General features: G+C 39.9%; 1 protein-coding gene across 3 annotated transcripts in view; it reads left to right on the top strand.

The window, feature by feature from the left end:
* The window catches only part of abch1 (ATP-binding cassette, sub-family H, member 1), a 37,264-nt gene extending 9,779 nt beyond the window's left edge, over positions 1-27,485 (top strand). For all 3 annotated transcript variants that reach the window (XM_028007481.1, XM_028007482.1, XM_028007483.1), the window contains exons 5-20: positions 130-237; positions 3,222-3,315; positions 6,149-6,223; positions 6,430-6,607; positions 8,477-8,573; positions 8,674-8,848; positions 10,987-11,087; positions 15,537-15,607; positions 15,693-15,742; positions 15,942-15,998; positions 16,624-16,694; positions 16,835-16,923; positions 18,493-18,596; positions 21,451-21,610; positions 22,771-22,875; positions 24,046-27,485. In XM_028007481.1, coding sequence (XP_027863282.1) covers positions 130-237; positions 3,222-3,315; positions 6,149-6,223; positions 6,430-6,607; positions 8,477-8,573; positions 8,674-8,848; positions 10,987-11,087; positions 15,537-15,607; positions 15,693-15,742; positions 15,942-15,998; positions 16,624-16,694; positions 16,835-16,923; positions 18,493-18,596; positions 21,451-21,610; positions 22,771-22,875; positions 24,046-24,152 — 1,642 coding nt within the window. In that variant the 3' untranslated portion in view covers positions 24,153-27,485. The remainder of the gene's footprint in view (positions 1-129; positions 238-3,221; positions 3,316-6,148; positions 6,224-6,429; positions 6,608-8,476; positions 8,574-8,673; positions 8,849-10,986; positions 11,088-15,536; positions 15,608-15,692; positions 15,743-15,941; positions 15,999-16,623; positions 16,695-16,834; positions 16,924-18,492; positions 18,597-21,450; positions 21,611-22,770; positions 22,876-24,045) is intronic.
* Positions 27,486-27,785: the final 300 nt, after the last annotated feature.

A 27,785-nucleotide genomic window follows, 5' to 3' on the forward strand; every position in this document is an offset into this window, starting at 1 on the left:
CCCACCTTTTCGCCTTCCTCTGGATCGAGCGGCATGCATAAGATCAACCAGTTACGAAACAACCGGCGGCACTGGCGAAGGATCGTCCTGTTTTATTTTTTTCTCACGTTTTGTCCCTGTGCGTCACAGCGGGGGTCAGAGGCGGAGGGTGTCTCTCGGAGCTGCCTTGCTGCAGAATCCTGAGCTGCTCATCTTGGATGAACCGACGGTTGGAGTGGACCCCGTGCTTAGAGCCAAGTATGTAGCCGCCTGTCTGTTCTCTGTGAGTCATGCAGCAGGTCTGCAGACTGCGCTTCACAATCATGTGGAACTTTCCAGATGCCCTTACACAAACACAACCCACTAAAGGGAGACAAAGGGATACAACTGAGGCCCAACTGGGTATAAATCCTTAAGGTCTGATGGAACCAAATATTTGCATACATTGTATATACAGTATATACAAAAGAAACCACATCACATTTTTTTGGTCACATTTCAATCAGACTGAAGTTTTCCTGTTTCAGCTCAGTTAGCATTAGGAAAATTATTTTTTATTTCCTAAATGCTAGAGAGATTAGAGATGTTTTGGGAGATTTTTCTATCACTTTCTTTAAAGTCAGCAGTTCACATGAAGCTTGCAATGCCTTTAGATGATGATCTCAGAACTTTGTCATGGCTTTTACATTCCACATCTGAAATGAGCCGGGTGGCAGCATCATGTGTGCATGTTTTGCAAGAGGAGGGACTGGTGCACTTCATACAAAACATAACACCTCAGAACGTCACAACACAACAATCAGGAAGTTACAACAGGAAGTAAAGCCTGGTGGCCCGCCAGGCTTATAATACACTGGGGGAAACCTTGCAGTAGGTTAAGGACAGCAGAGGGGCCATCAGAAATATTTGATTTCATTCCAGGAATGGGCCAAAACTTCAGCAAAGCTAAAAGTTTTGTATAATTCAGCGTCTTTATCTATGCATGTAAATATCTGGTTTGGACTGGATTTGTATTTTAGTTGGATTTTGTTTTTTTGTTTTGTTTTACATAGAAGTAATATTGATAGTTTCTATTTTAATTCTTGTCTTTCTAAACAAATGTCTCTTTTTTCATGTCTTTACAAGGATTTTATCTCTCTATATATTTTTTTCCTTTCTGGTGATAAGTTTAAATTGAGCAAAGATGATCGGATGAATCTTTTTCGACACGATGATGAATATCATCTCGGTTCCAAATGCTTGAAAGTAGATGAGCAAGAAAGTATTTACATTAAACTGTAGCATCAACTTCATCAGCTGGAAAATGTTTCTTTGGAACCATGCCGTCTCATAAATGAATAATCAAATCCTCATGTTTAATCCTTTTATATCGCCTTATCAATTTATTGCTGATCGCTTTAGTCATCAACTTAAGTTTATTGTCGTAGCTTTTGTTTTTCTCCGCAGTGCGTTATGTTATCTGCAGACCATAGGAGTGGGTCAGTAAGATATTCTCTCAGTATGATAACGTTGAGCATCAATGCCACATCATTTTCAGTTTTCTTACCTAATTTCAGAATTTAATTGTAACGTGTTCAATTGATCAAAGGTTGTAAACAAAATATGTTTTTAGTTCAAACCAGAATATTGCGTACAGCACAAAGGTAAAGTTTGGGCTTAACAAAATGACTGTTGATCAACTAAAAGAGTTAATCATTTTTCTGAAACCCTTTGTTATTGCAATATATAAAATCTTTTAAAATGGAGCCATTTCTGTGAATTTATTCTTATCTTTTTAGGGACATAAAATACACTAGAATGTCCTCTTGAAATGCTGCAACGGTTCTAATTTTCTATCTTTACCTTCATTCTTTATTATTAGAAGATTTTCTTCAGTGCTCGGTCAGATGAAGTTGGTTCTTTGGACATGTAGCACTTTTTAAAAAATCTGCTGACATGACTGTAAGCAAGGGGAAAAGACTTCTTTCAGCACACTGACTTGCAGTGCACAGCAGCAGGTGCAGATAAGACAATACTAAGCTGGCATCTCATTAAAAAAATGGAAAATTTGATGGGTTTTTCAACTGAAACATGTCTGGAACCAGGTCATGCTTATTTAATACTTATGCTTGTACATGAGGGAAAATGACAGCGGTATGTTATTCTGATGCTTAATGAATTTCAAGAAAATCATGATGTCAAAAACATCCGTATATTCATTTCATCATGTATTCCTGATTATTCATACAGGGCCCCTTGAGGCTATACTGAAACCAAGTATTTTATTTACACTTCAAATAAGACGAAACTAATTTACTGGTAACTTTTCAGCGAGATAAGAGCTTAATTTCAGTCAATAATTTCTTAATACTGATTAGAAGAAAAAATACTAGCTCCACTGGCCGATTATTTTGCTTATAGCTAGACATTTATAAGTGAATCTATAAGTAATTTGCCAGAGGATAGGGTACATTTTTCATAAATATTAAGGAATTATTGACTTAAAACAAGCTCCATCATCTTGCTCAAAATTTGTCTTATTTTCAGAGTAGCAAAATATTTGCAGTATAAACCAGATAAAAAGAAAAACTTGGTAAGATTTTGAGTTTTTGCAGTGTGAAGGTTGTGTCCACCCTGGACAGATCTATCACAAACATGATGAATAAAGAGTAAGTTTCCATTTATTTGTTTAATATGAATACTTAAATTATATGTCTAAAGCACCTTATTATGTAATTATAATCAGCAATGAATACACCATATTTTATTATTAAGTATTTTCAGCATTGATAACTTATTGTAATTTTAGGATTAGTAAATTCGTCTGAGGCCACTTTTTATGACTGCCCACAGATTGAAGTTCAGTTTATCTTTCCAAAAGATAATCAACACAGATTGATATTACCTTCACACCGATAGCGCCGGTAAATGCCTGACATTCTGCTAACCTGCTGACAGTAATGGTGCACTGACAGCTACAACCTGGCAGAAGGGTGAACAGTTTCACCAGTTAAGGTCAACGCCAGCGGTTTAGATTATTCCTGAGAAAGGCGGGCATGTTTTTTTTTTTGTAATCCAGCCCTGCGGGGTGTTGCTGCGGCGTTGTTACGTAATCACACTGCCTGGCCGGATCAGACGGCTCGAAGCAGGCCTGCTGCTGGTAAAGCATGTGAGCCGCGAGTTTAGGAAAACTCCATTCGTGCACAGGTCAGGAGTTATGTAACGCGTTGTGTTTTTTTTTTTTTTTCCATCTTTGATTCTAGGATCTGGCAACATCTGGTGGAGATTGTGAAGACGGGGAAAGTCTCTGTCATCATTACTACGCACTATATAGAGGAGGCCAGGCAAGCCAACGTGGTAAGCAGATATAAACGGGCGCAGACGTGCACACACTGCAACAAAATGAATGGACAGATGCAGCCGAGCCAGGCATGAAAGAGAACTATCAGAACATCTATAGATCAAAACTCTTTCACAGAATAATGAGTCTGGAGATCAATTGTAGTTTTTATTGGTTTTGACAGCAGGATCATGAGTTCAAGTTCAGTGAGGGTACGGCGGGATGAGGATGCACAAAGGCTCACTTGTGTGTTTCTTTACATCTTCTGCTCTGGTTGGCGGATTTCACGCGGTGTAGATCGCTGCCATAATTAATAACGGCTTTAAGCGAGTTTAAACGTGCTGTAAAACTGCAGTGGCTTGTTATTTTTAAACGTTAATCAACCCTTATGCTTGTTGTCACCCATTATGAAGAGTTGAAGTTCATACCAGGTAGATGTGCCTCAGCTGGAGGATACTGGGAACAAACATTGGGTTTTCCGAATGGCGAGAAAAGAAACAAAGTAAGGAATTAAGACGCACAGTATATGCTCAATATAGTTCATAGTTTGGGGTTTGTAACAGATTTTTGTTCAAATTGACTTAAAAAAAAAACATTTTCTGAGTTTTGTAAAACTTGAAGTTGAAAGAGGACATAAGAATGATCACATTTGCATGAAAATGATGTTAGGAAATCAAAAAGCCCTTTGTCTTCATATTAACGTCAAGTCACTTTCTCAGAAAACTAACTCCAGGTTCACCAGAAATCCAATAATTCTTTGAGTTCATGTATTGTTTTACAAGTAATCTTCTTTATAAAATCCAAGAAGTTAAATTGCAAGTGAATGTTTGCAATGCAGATTAGCTTTTCTGCAATCCAACCAAAGCTATGTGGTGTAGATTACCTTATGGAGAGAGCAGGTTTAGCTAAGCTAACTGAAGACCACGATTTCGTTCAGTTCAGTACAGTTTTCATTCTCTAGAAGAATCAGTGCCATTTCCTCGTACTGAAAATCTTTTCTCTGTGAGCCATTCAGTCAAACAGAATTGTGGTTTTATATTTGTTTATTACGTTACATATATATAGTCTTATTTTTGCTTACTGCTAACAGTTAGCACAAAAATAAAATGCTGCTTTATTGGTGACAAATCTAAATGTTTTTTTTCTAGATCATGTCACAGGGTCCTATATAATCTACATTCTTTGCCTTGTTTTAAAAAAATAGATTTAAGCTTTGAATTAGTCAGAAGTGGTTTTTGGTTTCCATTGGAGCTAACAGTACCGCTGAATTAGCTAGCTAGCTAACTCATGAAAACTCAAGGCAGTTATGCTTTGCTTACCTTCCAGTACATGATGATGACAAGGCAAAAACTGATGTGCAGAGTCAGAATGACGCAAATGTAGTTGCTAATTGGCTTTTTTAATACCTTGCCAGAGGAATGCTTTGGTCATGTAATAAACATCACAAATATGCTCTGCTCTACTTTTTGGGAATGAGAAGAAATGAGCTCTCCTGGCTATTGAAACTTTGCCATGTCACTTTGATGCGACCTAGAAAACAGGCGTTTTATCAATACTTTTCATACTATAGCATCTCCTGTAACAGGTTAGCAGTGTCAGATATTGCACATTGCTTTAGTTTATGGCATATGTGCACCAGAAATCTAGGCTCTGCCATCTTTTTGTGCATTACGTAGATTACTTTTTATTCAGTTGGCTTGTAAGTCTTACCATGTCCACCATATTGTTTCACATTTTGAGAAGCTACAGCCTTAAACTGTATATTTAGATTTCATCATGATAAAATATCTTTAGTGATGAATCATAAAAAAAACTAACAATAACTTGGGAGGAGTCGGGAGACGAGAGCAACAAGTAATCAGGAGAAGTGGAACAAAGGGAGACCAGGACCGTTGAAGCAGCAAGAAGACTCCAGCAGAGTGAGACAGAAGCTGAGGAACCTTAATACTGAGGAGATCGATTACCAGACTAAAATCAGCCGGCTGATTGGAACCAGGGTGCAGCTGAGAGGGGAGACCAGGCAGGCAGGCTGAGGAAAAGTGAAAAGAGAAACAGACGTGACACCACAGGACTGAACCTGAAACTAAAGAAACCAAAATTATTTCTAAAGAGCCTAAATACAAATAAATATACCAAGAAGTAAACTACTAGAAGATTGATCTAAGACGAGATTTAATATAATTGTTACAATTATGTTTTTAAAATCAAAACAGAAACCCAAATGAAAGCCAACGTTCTACCATATTTAGATCAGAGCAGATTTTTAAGTTTTGAAAGAAAACTATGTTGCATTTCTTATTGGTGGTATATCACTTAAAAGCACATGGAGGTTTGCGGATTAATGTGATAAAACACTGCAACGTTCAAAAGGAATTCATACTATTGGAAAACACTGTAAGCTTGAATAATACAAGTTGTCCACCCAACAATCACAAAAACTCAGAAAAGAAATAAAATCTGTCATCGGATCAAAATGCTTATTTGTTTTTATGTTCAACTCGCTCCTTTATCTGTTTGCAGCCTTTCTTGTCATTAGAGCAGATTTTGTTGAAATCCCATGTCTCTGTGTTGTACTTCTACCTCTGCTCTTTCTCCCATTTCAGTTTATTTCTCTTACATGACGGGGATTTTAAATTTTATTTCCTTCTTTCTGTTTGTGCTCTCAACCATTATCAGGAACTTGACAGATATGTCTAGATGTCGGCTTCTTTTCGTAGGCCCCGGCCGTGTATTTAGTATGTCCAATAACTTGTTGTCTTTAAATAGGTTTACTGCTAGACAAACACTGGGAACGAAATCAGAGTATTCTCCTGTGAATGTTTGTTTTTTTTTTCTTCTCATTTTCTTAAGGTTGGTCTGATGAGAAACGGCCATTTGCTGGCAGAAGGTCCTCCAGATGCAGTCATGAAGCACCACAGTGCAACGGTGAGTACTCTCTAGGTCTCAGGCGTGTGGCTCCTGTCGGGGTCAGGGAGTCGGTTTCGCTTTGTAATGACTGAGACGTGACTAAGAATGGAGAGAAGGTAACCTCTCTCTGCTCTTTGAGCTGTTCTCACACAAACTGCGCAAAAGCGCCAATTAAACCCCATGCGCCGCAGCTTGTTCTGACCTCCGTTGCGGGCTGCTTCCAGACCCTGGAGCATGCCTTCTTGCAGCTGTGCGAGTCGTCGGACCAGAACTCCATGCGGGAATCCAGCTCCGAGAGCGAAACTCTGGAGAAAAGCCAAACGTTCGCGAATGGCCGGGACGAGAGTCAGCCAATCCTTGCGGTTGGGCCTCCGCCTGCGGAAGAAGTTCCTAAATGTACAGGTACCGATGTATGCACAACGTATTCCAGTTATAAGGTTATTTTTTTTAATGAAACTCCACGGACTAAAGTTGTCAGAATAAGCCTCATAATTCCAAGTTTGTTTGGTTTTTTTTAACCTGCCTGGTGAAAACATTTTGCAGGCATATGTCTCACAATGTTGTTCCAAAATATGTCCTGATTGTGACCAGGGATCTGTTTTATAAATCTTTTATAAAATCCCAGTCGAGACCTGGTTGAATAAATGTTAAGTTGAAATCAAATTAATATCTACGCTTGCCATTTGAATTAGAGACTTTGAAATCCTCCTTCTTTTAGTGCCCAATCATTTCGTTCCGTCTCTTTAATTCAAGTGTGATAAATCTTAGAAGTGGAACCTTATCTGAATGCGCTCGGGTTTATGTCTCCATATTTGTCTGAGCAGAGCTGCTTTATGACTTCAGGCCTCGCGATTCCATGTCGCGATCCGGCCTGTAATAGCAGCTCTAAGTTCGGTTCATCAGGAAGATCTTATCCAGACATTTGTGCATTCTGGAGACAACAGATACGGTATGAAGTGGGATCGTGTTTGTTCAGGAAATGTGTTCGGTGCCAGGTCGCTGGCGTCGACCTGTCGTGGGCCATCTTTGGAAAGATTGTGTTGCTTTTTCTTTTTTTCTTTACTCAGGAGGACGTTCACGTTTTTCAAGCTATTCAGATCAGTACGTTTATATGCTACAAACATGGCAACTAAAAATAGAGAGATAGTTCATTCATTGCTGACATTTTGTAATGTAAAAGTTTCAAACTTAACTAGACTTGATCTCTTTTTGGGTGACAGGCCAACTCAGAGTAGAAGGAAAATGATGCATGGTTTCCGCCTACATAGGGTGTCCAAAGTGCGGCTTCTAACTGCACAGGTAGTTGATTTAGATTAAGACTTTTAGTTTTTAATTAGGGCAAAGTGATCACAAATTAAACATTTTCTACAATAGAAAATATTGGCCACAATACAAAACATTATATTTTTGTATTTCATTCTGTAAGATTTTTTTATGCTTATTTTGTGGAGATTTTTATATTTGTTCTGTAAATTTAACCCTTCAAAGCTCCATAATTGAATTTCTAGAGTGTACACCTGTCCTTGAACCAAACCAAACATAATTTCACTATATGTGACAAATACAAGTCAAAGTATTCATCTTTAAGTAACCAGGATTTTTTTGCTTTCTCCTGCAAGCTCCACATCTATCTTGCGACTTTTACTCAACTTTGCCGCACCCAAATCTGCTTTTTATCACTTTGTTAAAATTGGCTAAGAATAGAAAAAATTTACAAAGAAAAGAGAGACCTAAATAACTGTTGTTATTGCACAGAATTGACTAAATGTTTTTCTTTTTAATCAAGACCTAAACATTTTGAAAACTGGATTGCAGGCCCTCCAGGACCCACTTTGGGCACCGCTGCACTAGGGAAACTGTGTCTTGTTCACAGCACATTTATATTTATATATATATACATATACATATATATATATATATATATATATATATATATATATATATATATATATATATATATATATATATATATATATATACTTTTACCTGCAAACCCTGTTTGAAGTTTTGGATCTGCAGTAATTGATCACCTTACGAACGGAAAAAATCTGACTGTTTTGTTAAAGTACTCTGGTTTATTGTTGAGAAGGAAAAATTAGTCTTTTGGCCAGCGAGTTCTTTTGACAATTTTTGTGACGCAAAGTTTGGACACCCGTCACCTGAACTGTAAGGCGGCGCTGACATTATGGGTTAATCAGCTTGTACAATACGGTGTTAACTTGCTGTTCTCCCCGAGCGTCACGGATTATTTTTCTGTGATTTGATGCTCAGCGGACTGGAAGGCGCGGGCCAGACACATCCTGCCGAAGGGGAGAAACATCGGAGCCCTGGTCATCAAAACAATGGTGCGGATGAAGAGAATGCCAGGGTATTTCCTTTTTTTATTTTTATTTCTGATCAATAACAGCAGAAGAGAAGCAAACAGAAGCTTGTTTTGGTGACTGGTTGGATCTCCTGCGGGCTTGCAGCTCGTTGTGTTTCCAGTTCCTGCTGCCGGTCATCCAGATCTCGCTCATCTGCCTGTGCGTCGGCGGCGATCCGAAGGGGATCAAGGTTGCTGTGGTGAACAACGACACCTACCCCCCGTCCAGCTCGTTCAGCCAGTCGCTGCTCTCCTTCCTGGATAACTCCAGCGTGATCCAGGTACGGCTTCGTTTCGGAGGAGTACGATTAAAACAAGCTGATGTTCTCTGGCTCTGTTCCGCTTTAGTTTTCACTTAGAATATCCAGGTTGTTTGCGCATCCTTAAAATGACTTAAATTCTTCTTCTTTTTAAATTTTTTTTTAAATAAGTTGACCTTAAATACTTTAATCACAGGTTTTCTCTTGACATGACTATTATTTACAGCAAATAAACAACCTAACAGAAATCTCCTTACTTTTTATCTATAGTTCCTTCGAAGGCAGCAGTTACTCTACTTAGTAATTTAAATGTGCAGGTGTGTGTGCGCGTGTGTGTGTGTTTTGTTTAAATCTTAACCAGCAGAGTTTCAGTTCTCCTTTCCAGTAGATCAAACTTCCTTTCTTCTAGGAAAGTTTTGTTCCGTTTGCGGAGGAACCGCAACCTTTCAGCACGCTGTCGTGCTGCACATGTACCACGCAGAGTACGAACTGACACAGGTTATGAGAGTTTTCAGAATAGTTTAGCTTTTATTATCTTGCAATCTGTGAGCAGCAGTTTTAGGTTAATTGTTAAATCTGATTTTCTTGACCCTGACAAACTTTCAAACGCCTGGAATCACGTTTACCATTACAAGTCCTCCCATATTTCCAGTCCAACGTGTTGCTGGAACCTTTACAGTATGTTTTTAAGACTCATCTTATTCCCAAACCTGCTTGGGTTCTGTTAGACCCGGGTGCTGCATTTGATACAGTAGGTCATAAAAACACCACTGGTTTGTCTGGATTGATGTTGGTGGTCCAGCTCTTTCAGTGGTTCACCTCAAAACAAGATCTTCAAATTATTTTATTTTATCCCCTATGTCTTATCTCCCCAGTGGGGCACCGCAGGGCCCTATTTTTGGCCCGACTCCTGTTTTCTTAGTTCCCTCAAAAGCTACAGATTATCTCCAAGCTCTCATTCTCACCGTCGGCAATAGAATAGAAATTTCTCATGATAAACAGCAACAGATCAAAAGGTGTTAGTTTCAGTACTTTTTCATCTGGCGCCTTTGCACGCAGCATGTAGCATCTTTCTAAATGTGTTCAGCTCTATGTGTTTCTCATGGTTCTGATCTCCTTTGAGACAATCATGAATCACCTCTTCCATGTCTTCATTACTTCAGAATTATACTGCTGCAGAGTATTTTATATCCATTGTCCTCAGTCTCGGTTATTCCGCCTGCAGATCGCCGTAGCCTCTTGGCATTGGTTTCCGGTCTATTTTAGGATTTGTTTTAAGATTCTGATTGCATTTAAGGCCCCTAAATGGGTAACCACACTGCACAGTGCATGTTCCCAGACCACACCTCCTGCAGAAAAGAGACTAAGGCTCTTCAGTCTGTGGAGTCCTCTTCCCGTTGATATATAAAGTGCTCCTTTGGTCTCGGGCTTTAAGTTCTGGCGACCAAAGGAGACCTGAAATCAATAGATCTAAGCTAAAATGTTACCTTTATTAAATCTTTGCAATGATCTCTTTGTTGCTCATGTGTCTGTTTCATACCTTCCCAAGAGGATTTTCTCCATCTTTCCAAAAGTTTTTTTTGTACACAAAATAGAAACACTTTCGGCAAAAACAATTACTCAGGTCAGTATTTTAGGAAGGTGACAAAATGTTGTTTACCGGCGTAAGTCCGGTAGTTTGTAGTTGGATTTTTAAATTTATGTTCTTTTTATTGCCCTGCAAGGGGTTCTTTTGTGGGCTCTAGTGTCCCTTTTTCAAAGTAGGTTGACAGGAGAGGGGGGGAAGACATGCGGTAAACGTCGTCGGGTCCGGGAGTCCAACCCACGACAGCCACGTCGCCGCTGAATGTGGGTCACGCTAACCCCTCCGCCACCACGGCACGCCCTTGTAGCTGGACTTTAAAATATATCTAGATATGATGTGCAGCATCAAACTGCCACCAGGGAGAGAACTAAAACATGCAGTATGTCGGCCCTCCAGGACCCACTTTGGGCACCACTGCCCCAGTGACTTTCTACATATTAGGTAATTGTACCATTGGGGAAAAAAACTTACAATTATGTCCAGGCCTAAGAGTGTAGTGAGGTATATAGCAGAAAATGAAACAACAGCCATATATTTAAGCTGCTCTTGCTGTTTGTTTTTTTTGCGTTTACAGGTTCCCCTGCCCCACAACGAGGCGTTCGAAGGGGTCCATAGAGGGGAGTACTGGGGGGTCATCGGCTTTGGACAGAACTTCACCAATTACTTGACTAAACGGTACGATGACCTCTAACGACATTACCTCATTTGAATACATCTGGTTTTGATCACACTGCGTGAGTCATCCTGAAAGTGTCAAATCTTGAACTCTGGTAGCTAAATACCAAAGTTTGGGTAAAATACACAAAATATTTGGCACAGTAACATCATTAATAGTATCCATACTTAGGGAATGATGTTACAAAATGCACACAAAGGCCTAACCGGAGTAAAATATAGATATAGAAAAATATCATAAAACAACAATAAAATCAGAATATATTCCTACAGTTTGGCTTTAAACTGGTTTAAAAGTAGAAGTGCAGCAATTAATCAGCCACTGATCATTATTTTCTTGACCTGGCTCCAACCTGGAGTCAACAGATCAAAATAAACAGGTTTTTTTTTCTTTCATTTGTTAAATGCTTCAAAACTTAAAGACTCTTAATTTTAGTCTGTAAATGATCATATAATGATCATGTAGATTTTATAACAACTAAAGGTAACATAGTTGCTTGATTGTGCCTGAATAATACACAGTACTGCCCCTTTAACGTTTTATTATCCTTGGAAAGAATATTCATAATTCATGTCACACCTCAAAAAAAAACAACACAATTTGTGCTGGTTTTGCTTTAAATGACTGATAACATGGAGGGCAAACACATTATATATCACATTATACGTTTATTTTTACTAAAATAATGTCATAAAAGAATTGCAATTACTTTATCTAAAGCAACTTTAACAGACCATCTCTTGTTTGACTGATTGGTCGTATGAATTCCTCTGTAAGTCGATCTGTCTGTGTTGGAGAGTGGAGTGGAGCTCTGTATCGTTCGTAACTCTACCCCACTCTTCACTAAAAGCTCTCGCGTCTCTCCGCTCGGCTATTGTTACACGTCAGATACACATCTACTACCACCGGGAGTCTCCTCCGTACTCCTGCAAGACGCGTACAGTTTCCTGCAGAGGCATTCAATCCCCTGGGTGGATGTTTTCACATTTTGTCATATTATGATGCCTTAAACTTCTCTGTTATCTGATAGAGGAACACAATGCAGCAGTGAAGAAGAAGGAAAGGGATTTGCGATTATTAAGTTTAGTTGTTTTGTTATGAATATATATATATATTCAACCCTTTTCACTCAGAATTTTGTAACTGGAGCAACACTTCGACTCAGGAGTTGTAACTCCGCATGATGTAACAGTGTAATAAAATTGGGCTATAGATATAGAATGCAATAAAACATAATTAAGACCGCATTATGTAAGAATCGATGCAAAATGTATTAAAGTCCTTGAACGCATTTTTGAATTGTTTTGCTTTGAACGACGTGTAGGTTCAGTTCCTTTATTGGCCAAAATTTCAATTTAAAAGGATCTACAACATGATCATAATTAGAAGTATAATTATGAACACTAATATAAATATATATGTAATCACTGAACAGCTACCAGAAAAGAAAAACAGTGTCGCCTGACTCCATTGGTTGAGCTGCATTTATTGAAAGCTTCTGAAAACACGTTTTTCTCATCCTGTTTTCCTTTCCTTCCTGTCTTCTGTCACCGTGAGGGTTTCGGTTTCACAAACCGGTGCTCTCGTTGCTGTTCATCTGCAACGACCGTGCGCCGTGAGTCAAACAGGCGTTCAGTCGTCATGTGAACACCCTACCGGTTCGGACCGGCTCTGCTAAAGCGCGCCGCGGTGTCAGACAAAAAACAAATTCCTCTAGCTCATGGCTAAAGAGAAGAAAGCTCACCACACACACATATACATACTTGCTTGCTGTATGTGCAGAGTACCACCTCACCGGTCTGCTTGTGAAACTTGTTTCCCTGCCTTTTGTTTGACCTTTCTGACCTTTGACCTACTATATGTGCATTAGAGCCGCTCAGCAGACATCAGTATAATCATCTGCAGCTGAAACCCTAACCTTAACCCTAATGTGTTGTTTATAACCAGACATGTTTTCATGGGTACCGTGGTTTTTAGAGCTTCGATCGTGCTAACAATAACAATTAGTGAGAAAAACGGCTTTAACATGCTACAACCTAGCATAACCGTATGTCCTGACTATCCTACCAGCAGTGAAACGATATGCCAACATTGGGGGGTTTTTTTGTTTTGTTTTCTTGCCACTATTTCTCTTGAGTCTCACTTTGAGTCACTCGAGTTCATCGGAGCTGCCGTCATGTGAACATGAGTCAGAGTCCCCAGTTTTTGTTTTCCGTGCGAATAACAGCGCGGGAGTTGCAGGTCGCCATTCTGGTCCTTCCTGTCCTTCAAACACCTAGGCGGGTTCTGGTTTCAGGGGGTCAGCCAATCAGACGGCGGTTTTCTCTGAGCCACGTGGCGCTGATGCGACCGACCTGCTCGAGTGAAACAAAAGGTGTTCGGCCTCCAGGTCCTCTGGCTTTGACAAAACAGCCCGAGGTCGACAAACGGGGCCGCAAACAGATTAGAGGGCAGTTAGCCTTCAAAGGTGTCTTTGTTGTTTTCTGATGAGCCAGTGTTGTATGTACTCTTCACAGAAAATGTAGGACAGGTTTGTATTTAATGTGAATTTTTGGGGTTTGTTACCAGAAGCAAAACCCAACAATTAATAGCACAACAATTAGTATAACCGATATATGACCGATAACTGATAAATGGGCCAGCCAATAAATTGTATCAATTTCCTTCATTTTGGTTGATTGGCGATCATTCGATAGTTGAGAAACCGATCTGATCTACCTTCCTCTGTTCTGCTGTGAGAGAGGACCGACTGACAGAGCCACGACCGCACGCTTGCAGTTAACAATAGTCGGCACACTGTTGCCAACCTGGCAACAAAGTTGCCATGTTTAGCCACTTTTTAGACAAAAAACATCGGTGTCAGTTAAAATTGTATTGTAGGACAGGCCTTTTGAATCTTGGTGATTACCCAGGAAACGGCAGTGAGTTCACCCTTGTAAAGTGCGATATTTATTTTCCAGACGAATGTATTCCAGGTTGATGAATACAAATTATAATCGTATATGTTTTATAACATTATAAAATCAGGGAACAAGGTTTTAAAAAAAATATTTTTTGAATATATTTTGGATGGAGTAAAAACATAATTTTGCTCCCCAGAGTGGACACAGTAATGTTCACACTCCTGTGGCCAGAGTCCAGTGAGTGAATGAGTGAACATTTCAAACATTAGAATAACGAGCTGTTAGTTAAAAACTTGCAATGCATTTCATAGATAATTAGAGAATAATCTGTGTCTCAGGGTTTAGATGCTTTTCCATAAGGATATTCCACGGAAATCCTTTCGGCTCAGCAGGGATTTCTGGAAAGTTTCACACTTTCCTTTGGTTCTGTTCATTTCCACATCTGACCTTTGACCCACCATCCTGATAATGTCACACAGTTACAGCTAACTATATAAAAAAGCAAGGTTTCATTTAGAAAAAATGAACCTATCTACTTCCAGTAAAAAAAAATTTTTAAATTAGAGGTAAAAAGAAAAAAAAAGGTTAATTATATTGTAAATATTTGTAAAAGTAATAATTGACAGAAAAAAATGTAAATGATCAGTAATTTTGGAATTACACAAAACTAAGGAAATAGAAGTAAGAGTAAATTTATAAGTAATTTGGAGAAATGGAAACAATTACGGTACTTAAGAAAAGTTGATGAGAAAGTCAAAAGTAGAAAGCTGCTTAAAAGGCAAAATGATTATTTTGCTGAAAATAAAATCAAATTTATAAGCTGAGCACAAGCTTATAGGATGTTTTCAGTCTGAGTTAAAAACACGTCTTGAGTTTCCTCTGGTTGGACGGAGATGTTATCTGTAGATCTATTGATTCGGCTGAAAGCAGAAGAAGTGCAGCTGACAGACTCTCAGACTCGCCGTCGGTGGAAAATTTAGCCTGGCTGACCTTTCAAGTTCCTGTTAGTGAAACAAACCTGCAGCTACGCACTCATCCCTTAATGCATTAATTACTACCACTGTTTATATTTTAATAAAACATCACCTTGATATTTAATTAGAGTTTAGCAAAAGAAGAGAACATCCAGAAACAAAAAAGCATAATAAGTAAAAGATCGGTTTGAAAAAAAGAGTAAGATGAATCAGAGCTTATTTTAGACTTATCCCTGCATTTACTGATTATTAGCTTACCAATATTTTTTTTAATTTAATTAAAATATACTTATGTTAAGGAGAATATCATCAATCAATCAAGTTTATTTGCATGGCACATTTCAGCAACAAGGTAGTTCAAAGTGCTTTATGTCATAAAAACACAAAAATCAAAAGCCAGAAAAACATCGTTCCGTCACCAATTTGAGTCTGTCGAGTGCCACCATCAAAATCATGAACACACATCAACTATGTTGGTCAGTGCTCCGTTTATTATGGTTATAAAGCAACTCTCTAAACAGGAGGGGTTTCAAGCCTTTATTTAAAGAAACTGTGTTTCCTGGTTTTGCAGGATTCTGCAGCGGCAGGTTTCCAAGGAAGTGATCGACGGAGGATCGGTGCACGTCTGGCTGGACCTGACCAGTGAGACACACCTTCGTTTTTAGCGTTAGGTTTGCTTGTTTCGACGGAAAACACTGACTCAACCTGAAGCTTTGTCGTTGAACAGATCGACAGATCGGCCTCATGCTGCAGAAGCAGCTGCACCAGGCGTTTCAGGTACAACGTGGTACAAAGATATTATCTGGATGCATTTCACCGAAGGAGTGATCTTCCTCTTTTAACGTCGGTTGTCATTCTTGTTCCCCAAACTTTAGTTTTACCAAACAGAAACTATCGAATTTCCTGCTTCCTGATCAAACCATTGTTAGGATTTCATGTGAGGTCAGTATTAACATTATTTATTTTCCGCCTGCAGGCTTTTGTGGATTATAAAATGGGCACTTTGGCGTACTTGGCTGCTCTACCGATAAAGGTAAGAGAGATTACGGAAAATTACATAAGAACACATTAATCATTGTCGATGACAGGGGTGGGCAATTATCGTATCATTAAGCATGGCACGATAAATATATTTTACGATATTTATCAATAAATTTCAGATTTAACAATGCTTATTGTATTGTTACGTACGATGAAAAGTTATTTTCCCAAACATTCATTGTGGAAAGTTTCTGATCACCATTTGAGTTTTGATTTATCGTTGTCATGATACATTTCAGTTAATGGAAATAAATGCAAAAAAAAAACAAAAAACTGACAGTTTGGTGAGAAATGTTAATTTAGCCATTTTCTCCACTAGAGTCACAATAAATACCAGTAAATTTGAAAATATGATTAAATGCAGTTGCTGAGCTTTTCTAGAGCAATGTTTGTGTTTGTGGCTCTATGAATGTCATGCCATGCAGAACTATTTACACCTGAAAGGTGATAAATAGTTTTTTATATCTATCATAATCTTCATCGTTATCACAATAGTATCACAAAGAACCACGATCAAATTAAAGGTCCATATCGCCCACTCTAATCATCAACAGTGTGAGATGGTTTTGCTGTTTGCAGCATCAGGTAGAATGAAACCCTTTCTGGTCATTTCCTAGTTTGAAGAGCCGATCTACGGAAGCCTGAACATGGATTTTACCACCTATGTGACTCCAGGAGCCGTCCTGAGGTCAGTGGTGAGCGGGCCGCTCCGGTTTTGTGTTGTTTGAATTTATTTACGTATAAAGGCTAACCTTTACTGTGGCACATCGCTGGGAAACACTTGAAGGAGTAAATCCCTCTTTCTCTGACTCGCCTCTGTTCCTGCAGCATCTCTTTCTACCTGGCTGTGGGTCTGACGGCGCTCTCCTTCGTCCTGGAGAGGAAGGAGGGGCTTCTGGACAGGTGCAGGGTCGCAGGTGAGAAACCAAACCTACGTTTGCTCTGATAGAGGCACAAAAGTTCATAAGTCTCAGTTCGAGCTCTTTGCTCGTGTTAGGAATCGTCGTTAGCGCCTTTAGAATATTAGGAGTCATGAACAGTTATGAGCAATTATTGTGCCATTTATCATTTATCGTGAAATTTTCTTTTTTCACCATTAGAATTTTGATTGATTGTTGTCATGATAGATTTCATTTCCCGCTAATCAAAGACATGATTTTCAACTATTTTGGATACTCAAAGTGGTTCTGGAGAGCATCTATGAATAAAGATTTCTCTCAGCGGCATGGCGGTCTTTTTATTTTTGCACAGATTAGATAAGAAGTGTTGGTGGTCGCCTTTGAACACTGGTACAAACATGTGGTTTATTTAGTGGAAAGAAAAATACTCAATCATTTGGTTATTTTGTTTACAAATCTTTATTTGAATAGCACCTTGGAGGCCGCAAGTGATTATGATCCGCTACTAAGAAACAAGTGCAGACCTTAATTATATATGGAAAAAATTAAAACGAAGTAAGAAAAAAGAATATGAAATCAAAAATATTTCTAACACATAACAAACTATTCATTTCAAATGACAAATAAATACAAGATGCCAAAATAGATAAAAACATGAAATGACACAGAAAGTAAGCAATTTCTACAAAGAATAAAATCAAACATCTGAAATAATGTTAAAAACATTTTTAAGTAAAGCTGGTGTTATCAGTGTATAAAAGAAGCTGGAATGAATCTCGTCTTTATCTTCCTTTCATAAAACGGTGATGCTTTTATAGCAGGTTGGCTTAGAAAGTAAAGTGTTTGTTAACACTCTCCAGATCTACTGAAATCTTTAAAAGTTGTAAAGGTGAGGCTGCCACGCGTGAATCATTGATGAAGATCCAGGCGATGCATCATTCAGGTGTAATTTGACACGCGGCCAGTAGAGGGAGGAACATGATCACAGGTGAGGGTGAAGACGGTTCGGTCCAAGATGCCAACAACAGAAAACTCAGAACAAATGAATTCAATCGCTTTTTCCTCCCCCCATTTAGAAAAATTACACTCATTTTGTTCGACAATCTGATGAATCTGAATTTACTGAATTCATTGTTGGAACAGGATTTAGTCATAGCAAGCTGCTGTTCTATTGGCTTTAATTGAGTTCCACTCAAAATTAGTCCAACTTGCAAAACTCCCACATTTCATGTCCGTTTTTTAAAGTGAGGTAGATTTGATAAATGATGGGAGATTATTTCAGGGCTTTAATTTGACTTATTCCTCTTATTTATGTTTTCTTGGTTTGATTAAGAAAAAAAATGTCCTCTAATTTTATTAAACAGCATGGAAATGTAATTATCTGGTCTCAAGTGGAAGTTGCCTCAAACTACTGTTCTCGTTTGGCGAAACATTGATAAAAGACATTTTCAGACAGACAAAATTAAAACAAACCGACATCGGAGCGGCCGCCACGGCGTTACATCGAACGTTTCATTTTTGGTCTTTGAAAAGGTTTTCAGCTGCAGATTTCATTAAAAACCTCTTCCCTGTTCTTCGCTCCGCCAGGTGTGAGCTCCCTGGAGACGATGCTGGCTCACCTCTTCTCCCAGCTCTTCGTCATCAGCGTTCAGATCCTCCTGATGCTGCTCTTCATCCTGCTCGTCTTCAAGGTGGGCTCGGGGAACAAACACTACATTCGCGCTAAACAATTTTATTGATCTAAAAAAAAAAAAAACAACTGTTTAGATCAAAAGAGAGATTTTGGCAATTCTTAGAACCGATGTTCTCCATCCGGAGCTTGAGCTAATTTGCGAAAGGAGAATGAGCTCTGGACAAACGTATCAAACTTGAGGCTCTGGGGCCACATCTGGTCCATCGTATAGTTTTATGTGGCCACTTAGACTCGTCACACCAAATCACATCGATCGGCTGCTCCGGTTTTTTTGGAGGAAATGCTCACAAAGTCAACAGCAACTTCAACACATTTTTTTTCCAGCATTTATAGCAAATCTTTCCGCCGACATAGTCAAAAACATTGGAGTGATGCCAGGTCCCGCCTGAAGGTGGCAGTAGTTCTCACTTTTACTACACTTCTGCTCATACCTTTCAAGTCTCCCGTTTTGGCCAGGAGAGTTCAGTATTTTGTGTTTCCTGCTGAGCTCCCGTATTAATATTTTCCCGTAAATTTCCTGTATTATAGCAGCTACGTCACCAGTCCTCCACTCTTGTCGACGTTGCCCCGTTCACAAAAAACATTTGCGATCACTGTTAAAAGATGTTCAGGGTTGCTTGATTTTAAGAAGTACATATCGAATGCAAAAACAGCTGTTTATTCATACTTTAACGGTGTGTTACCAATGCATCCTGGCGTAACTGGCTCTTTGAGGACATTCTTGATCTTGATATGGCCCAAAAAGTGAAAATGAATCACAGCTGCAACTCCAACAGGAGGAGGAGTTGGAAGACAAATCCACTCAGAAATGTGTGTTCTGTCCGTCACATGAAATCCCAGAAACCGTAAAAGTGAGAAGGAAGAAAAACAACAATAAAACAGTAGTCGGCTGCCCAAAGTCACCCCTAACATGGTTTGGTTTTGACGTGTGGGAAACATGTCCGACACGTTGGAGGTCAATAATTCGCCAGCCTTCCCAGGCCTTTTCCGGGGTTCATTTGCATTTTTGCTGCGTCGACAAAAAATCCAACTTTGCGTGTGGCAAGTTGCAGAGACTTAATTATGTTAATAAGAATCCACTGCAGCCAGTAAACAGCTTTTCGATACCAGCTGTTTGTCTGAGATTTATTTTCCATTACCACGGCGCGCTCTATGAGGAATCAGCGTTTCTTCTGCGTGTGCAACAGAGTCTGACGGTAGTGAAGGTCGAGTCTGGTGGGAGAACAACACACCATTACAGCATGAGTCTGGGTTGATCCACGGTGTGTGTGTATGTGTGTGTGTGCATGTGTGCGTGCATAAAATCAATAGAGAAAGAAGCTTTCAGACTGAAGAGGACAGAGTTTGAAGTCCATCTCTACAAAAAATGGCAAAACCCCAAAGTTCTTGAACACGTGTCCTCAATAAACTCATTGTTTTTCTTACCCTTAACAGAAGAGTGTGTGTTCTCCTCTCTCTGGGTGCGTGTGTGTGAGTGCATACATGCATGCTCAGAACCGTGTTAATTAAGGTGCCGAAGTCCAAAGAGAGCGCCGCTTCATAAATCACTTCCTGCATCGCCCGTATCCAGGGACGGCTGCAGGATCGCCACCACAACAGCCCGCGATTGCTGTGGCAACCGTGTGGTCATGTGGCCTCTGGGTGCGTGCGGGTCTATTTTTGCACGTTGCCAGGGGAGACGGATAGTGCCTTAGAGCTCCGAGGAGCAACACAAACATTCCAGTCAACTTTGGAGACTTTATCACCTCGACTCCTCGCAGCTGAGTCCTGCCCAAAAAAACTCTGCCTGCTTTTCAGGAGTCTCGCCTCTAAATGTATTTATTCGCATCCAAGCAGAGTTACGCTTGTCGTTTCATGTATTTGTTTTTTATTTGTTTTGTTGGGGGTTTTTTTTCCCGCCGTATCATCGGAAGATTAGAGAGCGCGTGGATCCCTGCAGATCTTTATTTTTTGTCTGCTCCCACATTGTCATTTTCTGATCAAATGAGCTCTTTAAACTCATCCCTGAAACAGTTCATGGAAGCATTTCCAAAGTATGTTCTGGTTTGCAATCGTGGTTTTTCATCTGCATGAAATTGGGATAATTACGCTTGTAATGTTGGGAACATACGTTTTTAGTTCCTTGAGATCCTGCATAATGTTTGCTAGGGTGCAATTATCGTATCGTTTATTGTTTATTGTGATAAATCGTTAATCGTGATAAGAATTGTAATTTATTGTTGTCATGATAAATCCCAATTAAAAATACAAAAAAACCTGTCTGTATTATAATTGTTATTTTGTTCGATGAAAGTATCAATAAATGCCAATACGAATGAGAACATAATTAAACCCAGTTACTGTGTGTTAATCCTATGAAAATGCTGTGGTTTTCCGTTTGACTCATCAATATCGCGCCCTTGATTTTTTACACTTTTTACTGTTTTCTTTCATAGCTTGCTTACTGAATGCAGATTCCCAAATCAAAAAGGGCTCAGCCTAACCTCGTCCTCCGGGCTTTTAGCACAACCACTGTGATGACAGGGAGCAGAGGGACAGCCTGTTTAGCAGTAAAACACCTCACCACTTCAGCACAGCAAAAAGGTGGAATAATGTGAAAGTGATGCATTTAGCATTTATGGGTCATTTTTTTTAAAGGACTGGTCTGCAGCAGCGGACGCCGTCTGGCAGCTGTAAACGCAGCAGCAGCTGCTCCGCCTCACTCTGGTGGCTGCTTGAACTCCCCTTGTGTTTGTGACTGGCTAAACACGATAAACCCTTTTTAAAAAAAAAAAGATCACAACGGCGCATTGTGTTTGAGCTCGTTGCACTTCCTCACTGCGCTATTTTTCTTTAACCCCCTCTCTTCATAGATGCCGAACGAAGGCTCCCTGTTTCTGGTCATATGTCTGATCGTGCTGCAGGGCGTCACGGGAATCTCCTTCGGCCTGGTCATCTCGGCGGGGATCGACGACGAGCAGAGCGCCAACCAGGCCGCCCTGGGCATCTTCTACCCTAACCTCATCCTGAGCGGTAAGCAGAGACTCACGCCTCACGTGTCATCGCCTGTCAAGACTCCGAAAGCACAGCGGGCGACTGATTGGTCGGTTAAGTGTGAGCCGCTGATTAAAGATCGTTGGGAGCCGGGGGTCAGCCAGCATGTGGGGACGATATTTGTTCAAAAGACGGGATCTGAAGATAGTTCAAGTGATCGACAGTCATAGAAAATAGCACATATTTCTCGATTTGATGGTGAAGATGCTGATAACAGGGGACACACATTGAGAATGTAAATAATAGGTGATTGAATGCAAACAATAAATTCAGTATCCGCCCTTTTGTATTAAAATAAGAACCAAAGCACAAATAGTTAAAGCTCTTAACATGAATACTAAATATCACTCAAACTATCTGAGAACTGTCTTTATGTTGCTTTTAAATGTCTAAAAGAGAAAAAACAAAATTAAGTGAAACCACACAAAAAACAGTTATAGGATCAAATTTTCATAAATCCTTTTGTTTGACATTAGAATGACAACAATGAAAGGACACAATGATTTTCAGTGTCCACAACTTCTAAAACATTCTGATTTCTTCGTTTTGCTTCTAAATAGTCAGATTTTATATCTGAAAATGATCTTCACCTCTACTAATTCTGGCTTTCCAATTTTGTTTACAAACCTCTGCTGTGGACATTGGTTACTTTTTAACCTTGTTTTCCTGGAGAAGACGGCACATTTTGTACTTTATGGCTGAAACCAATGTATCTAAACATCCTATTTAAATTTCTCTCTTTATCTAGTCGTCTGTTATCTGCTGTCAACATTTTTATCCGCTTCTCCAATACAGAAAATGGTTGACTTTGAGTTTTTGCCCTACAGTAAAAATAATTCCAACACATCAGATTGCTATTAGGATGGATTGGTGCGGAGCGATCAGTGATTGGAAAAAGATTTCAAGTTTCTGTCACCTTGTACGAAACTGAAGATGAGAACAGCAAAACCTCCTAGAAAAAAAAACCAACAAACATCCCTTCTTCGAACACAAATATAAAGAAATGAGCGATGACTCGAAACTTTTCAGTCGACTTTGTAAATGTTTAATAATGTCGTTTGCTGTCACAATCCAGACTCGAGCCGCATTTTTTATTTATCCGACATCTTACCCGGCGTCCTCTCCGTCCTGTGCTGCAGGTATCATCTGGCCTGTGGAGTGCATCCCGTATCCTCTCCGCTACGTCAGCCTGGCTCTTCCTCAGACCTACGCTTCCGAATCCCTTCGCTGCATCATGTACAGAGGTAACGTTTGTACAAACATTGGCACCACTGCCGCGTGAGGCCCAGGTCAACAACCTAATAACTTCATTTCTAACTTCATCCACGACGTACGCATCGGGTCTAAATCATTTATCTGCCTCCGATTCTGGGTAACTCGGGTTCCTTGAAGGTAACGTAAAGCTCTCGCTCTGTGTGCCAGTTTTTGTCATGACCTCGCTTCACTTTAAGGAATATATATTATTAACTGGAAGAATATGCTTGAAAACATCCAATTGTCAAGTTTTCGGAGTAAATTTATTTCTCAGAGCCTGAAATGCGCACCAGATATTGGGGTAACCCAAGTAAATAAAATACATTTAAAGAAAACACCCCTTAAATTATGAATAATAAAAATGTAACTGCATAAGGAATATTTATTGAACACATCCATTCAATACGTAGTAGACAAGCCTCTTCTGGTCATGAGAATTTTAAGGCATCCCTTGTATTGAGAAGCTAGTCTTCCTTTGCTCAGGGATGATTTTGACTCAACTGTCTACAAATCTTGAAGATATTTCGGGTCCTTCTCCTCCACTCTTGTCTTGATAATTTTTTCTATTGATCTTTAATTGAATTCAACTCTGGTATTTGATTGTCCCGTCCCAGAAGCTTTGTACTGTTGAGTTTTCTTGGCTGCATGTTTGAAATCCGTCTACTTTAAAATTCCATCCCTGGATTATTTTTTTGGAAGAAAGTCCCAGCACATTCGCCCGTTCATTCCTCCTTCAGTTGAGAAGTCTGTCTGACCGATATGCTGAAAAACAACCCCGCTCCAACTCCATGATCTTCTCACCGTTACAAACCGTTTCTGGGACGATGTGTAGCGCCATTTCCGCTGCAAATATGTTTTCTGCAAGGATGTCCAAACAGTTCGAAGAACATACACAGCAAGTAATTGATTTGCTTGTCCAGATGTTCTGAAGCAAATTTTAAAGCTTCATTGTGGTTTTCTTCAACAGTGGAGTCTTGCGTAGTGAGCATACAAAACAAAAGCCAGGGCTGTTGAGCACGTTTCTTACCATTTACTTTAAAACACCCGCTGATAACAGAACTCTCTGAGCAAATTGTTGTTGGCTTTTCTGATTATTCGTTTGACTTGTCTGTCGGAAATGTAAGTTTAACGTGCAGCCAACTCGGCAATCTTCTGCCCAGGCTGGGGGATGTCCGAGATGATGGTGTGGCGAGGTTTTGCCGTCACCCTGGGCTGGAACACGTTCTTCCTGATCCTGGCCACCGTCATCCTAAAGCTGAGAACGTGACGGCCTCCGTCCCCTCGGAAGACGCCGTCCTGAGCGGAGACGGATCAGGAGCCGACAACAACCCTTGGACCCCGGCCTCGTGGAGGCAAAGCAGAAGAAATAAAGAGGAAAATGGGGAGGAAAGAGGGAGGGATCTCCCTCCTACTGGTCGTCTCTCTGAAACACACTAACACACACACACTCTCTGATCCTCCAGCAGTTGGTTTGACCTGTTCAAAGTCTAAATTCAAGATGCTTCAAGTAGAAAAAACAAAGTAGCAGCAGTCGATGTTTGTTTGCACTTCTACGTGCAGTTTCTCGAAAACCTTCATCCTGCGAACAGCCGCGAACCAACTCTGGGCCACTTTTTGTTTCTTTTTTTCTTTTCTTTTTTTTGCCTTTTGATTTAACGCCGAGAGATTTTTCTGTTTAGAATAAATGAAGAGACCGTATTGTTCAGTTTTTGATATGAAAAGAAAAAAACATATAAATACGTTGACCGTAACGGATGGACGTTTGGGGTTCATGCCGTCTGTGCTACAATGAAGATAAGACGGGCAACGGAGAAAATGAAGGAAACTTTAAAGAGGAGGAGCACAAAAAATGAGAGAAAGCATCTCTTTTCCAAGCAGGAAATTGAGATCATTGCACAATGACATGTGAATGCAGACGGAGGTAAAAAAAAGCTGATGATTGCTTCTTATTTCCTCGCCCGTGAAGGCTTCTTCCCACAGCGTCCCCGTCTCTCTCGCTGCTTGCTCGGTGTGTTTACGTTGAGCCCGTCGTTCCCGTCTGATTGCGAAAGGAAGCGGTAACCGCTTGATCTCGCTGCGTTACCAGGTGCTCAACGTGTCGATCTTGCTCAGCTTTGGTCGCTGGTGTTCCTTATAACTTTGTGCCTGTATCTCCTAGAGGAGGGGAAAATGTTGGTGATGGGGAATTTATTTTTTTATCTTTTTTTTTCCTGGCCTGTTTTCCCACGAACGCTCTACTTTGCCGGACAGAGTGGAGGCCGTTCTCGAGCCGTCAGCATCCATGCTTCTTTTTTTTTTTTTTCTTCACATAAAATAAAATATAAATGTCAAAACACTTTATATTTCATTACATTTTTCCTTAAGGAGTCCTAGAAAATCTAAGCACACAGGAGTGAGTCTTTTGGGGGTTGAATACAGAAATGTTGTCAGTGCCATGAGAAAAAGAAGAAAAAACTTTGAAAGTGTGAAAGTTTATAAGTCAGAAAATTTGCTTTTCCATCCTGCTGATATGGGGACAAATACCTGTAGTGGAAAAGCCACATTTTGAATGACGTATGTAAAGGTGCATTGAGATGGGTCTGTTTTTATAGGTGGGATTTATACAGTTATATTTTCTCAACGTCTAAAAACAAAAATAAATTGTCACTAGAGAAACACAGCTGTATTTATTTTTTTTAGTAATGTGAAACCAATGAGCCAAACTTTCTTTCGATCTCTAAGGTGGTTTTGCTGCAGTGGTAAGTTTTGATATGTGCAATACGGGTCGCCACCCAGATCAGCACAATGTAGGGGTGGAGAAAACTAACATTACTTGCAGCCAGAATTGGTTTTCTGTCGCTTATTTGCATGCGTTGCGTGCAATCCAGGCGCTGTAGAAATCTGGAAACACGGCTGTATTATAACGGCAACGCAGTCATGATTCAAAGTGACTCGGCTCTAAACTGAAGGGTCTTCTTCTCTGCTTTTTAAGAAATCGGGAATCTCATTGGGATTGAAACACGGCTTAAGATTCATGAACTCTTTCATTTTCGAAACTGTAAAGGACGGGGCTCACCTCTGATCAGAGTTTCTCCAGCACCTCTGACGGTTTTTCAGCTTTTATTTTTATTTTTTATTTTTTGCAGATTGGCTTCGTTTCTGTCAATAATGAGCAACGTTTGAAAGAGATGAGAGAGATGTCTCGTCCGTTTTCAGCTGGGAATCACCCCATTGGCGATGGATTATTTAACCACTGAAATGAGGTGAATTTTACATTTTGCAGATGTGGCAAGCAAAAAGCAATAAAGCGAACTGCCCAAAAGATCTGGTTTAAAATCCTCACTAAGTTTTCTACAGCGTGCAGACAGGAAACTACTTCAATCCCTGAATCGTGGCAACGTTGTGTTCCTGACTGTTTCATAAGTCACAGTTAAGCTGTCAGTTCAGTTCAGAAATACTTGACTAATAACAAAGGGAAAATACATCAGCTGAACCTGACTATTACTCTGAAAGCACTCTGGTGAAATCAACCTAAACCAATGAAAAACCGTCTGAGAGCGCAGAGAAATGTCGCTAAACTTCACCTTAAGACATTCGAAGAAAGATTGACTCATTGGGATGAAAATGTAAAGAAATGACACACGACTCTAAACATTTGCAAAGATCTGTGCAACCTGCTTTTTATTTTATTTTTTTTTAGAAAGTTTACTCAGAGATTAGTGTTAACAATCTCAATCCTTTGTCTTTGGAACCAGCATCACATGTTAGTGCCAGCTGAAGATTCAAAATGTTTACAATGATCTGCATGTAATAAATCTGAGCGTGTTTTTGCTATGGGGGGAGTTTCTCTAAACACGTGTTCCAGTTTGGGTTATATCAGAGCAACCGCTACTGTGAATGAGTTTGGTGTTCATATTCTATTGAAAATGTTGAGTTATTGTTTGATCGAACAAGGTGATCACATCCTCAGACAGAATCATTAATAAGCTCCTTAAGGATAATACACTTTAATATAATAACGTTTTTGTGCCTCGGTCTGATCCTGTCACAATATTGAACCTTTGTGAAACATATTTAGAGGGATGCTCTGTCTCTGGGCTCACTGGTACAGCTTGTTTAAACATTATTTTATGTTAAGAACCTGTATTTGGACTGTGAGGTTATCATTGCCAAAAACCATGTTTAAACTTTGTAATACGGTGGTGATGTCTGTTAAAATTTGCTCTTTTTTTAAATGATTTTTTATTGAAATAGCCTTGTGCTGCAACTGATTTTGACTCCGTTCAAATTGGAAATCCTGCCCAACACTTGCAAAAACACTTAAAGACAAGCCACGGGGGCGGGGAGGCGTCTATTGATCAGAGGTTGCCTGTTTTGATTTAAAATGTGACTTTTGTTTGTTTGTTTTTTGGTAAAAATGTTGCAGACAATGTAAGCGGTGGCGTGTGCGTCCGTCCGTGCTCTGTAGACTCCAGTCGACTTCCTCCGCCGTCCCTCCCTGGAGGGCGAATGAAGAATTTACACGCCTGCGTTGTGACCTGCGTGCGCTGCGACAGCAGACACGCTTGGATGAAGTCCTATTCGTTTATTCTGAAACAATAAATGTCGTTGAAGAATCCTTCCTCTTTGTGGTCGCTGCTGATTTTGCGGTTCCAGAAACACCTGGAGGTGACGGACGGCAAAAGGCACGCGGTTACGTCACGCCTTGCTCGCTTGATTGTGCGGCCCGTTACCATGGATTCGTTTTTGACCTGTCCCTACCCGACTGGTTGTGGATGACTGTTTGAACTCTACGTGTGTAACACACGTATTGTAATAACATCAATCTATTTTTAAAAAAAATAGTTCTGTCTTTTACGTTGACCTAAGTGGGTGCATAAAAGTCCACGACTTATTAAAAGAAAACTTGGCACTCAACAAC

The sequence above is a fragment of the Xiphophorus couchianus genome, chromosome 22 (assembly GCF_001444195.1).
Source record: "Xiphophorus couchianus chromosome 22, X_couchianus-1.0, whole genome shotgun sequence".
Lineage (NCBI taxonomy): Eukaryota > Metazoa > Chordata > Actinopteri > Cyprinodontiformes > Poeciliidae > Xiphophorus > Xiphophorus couchianus.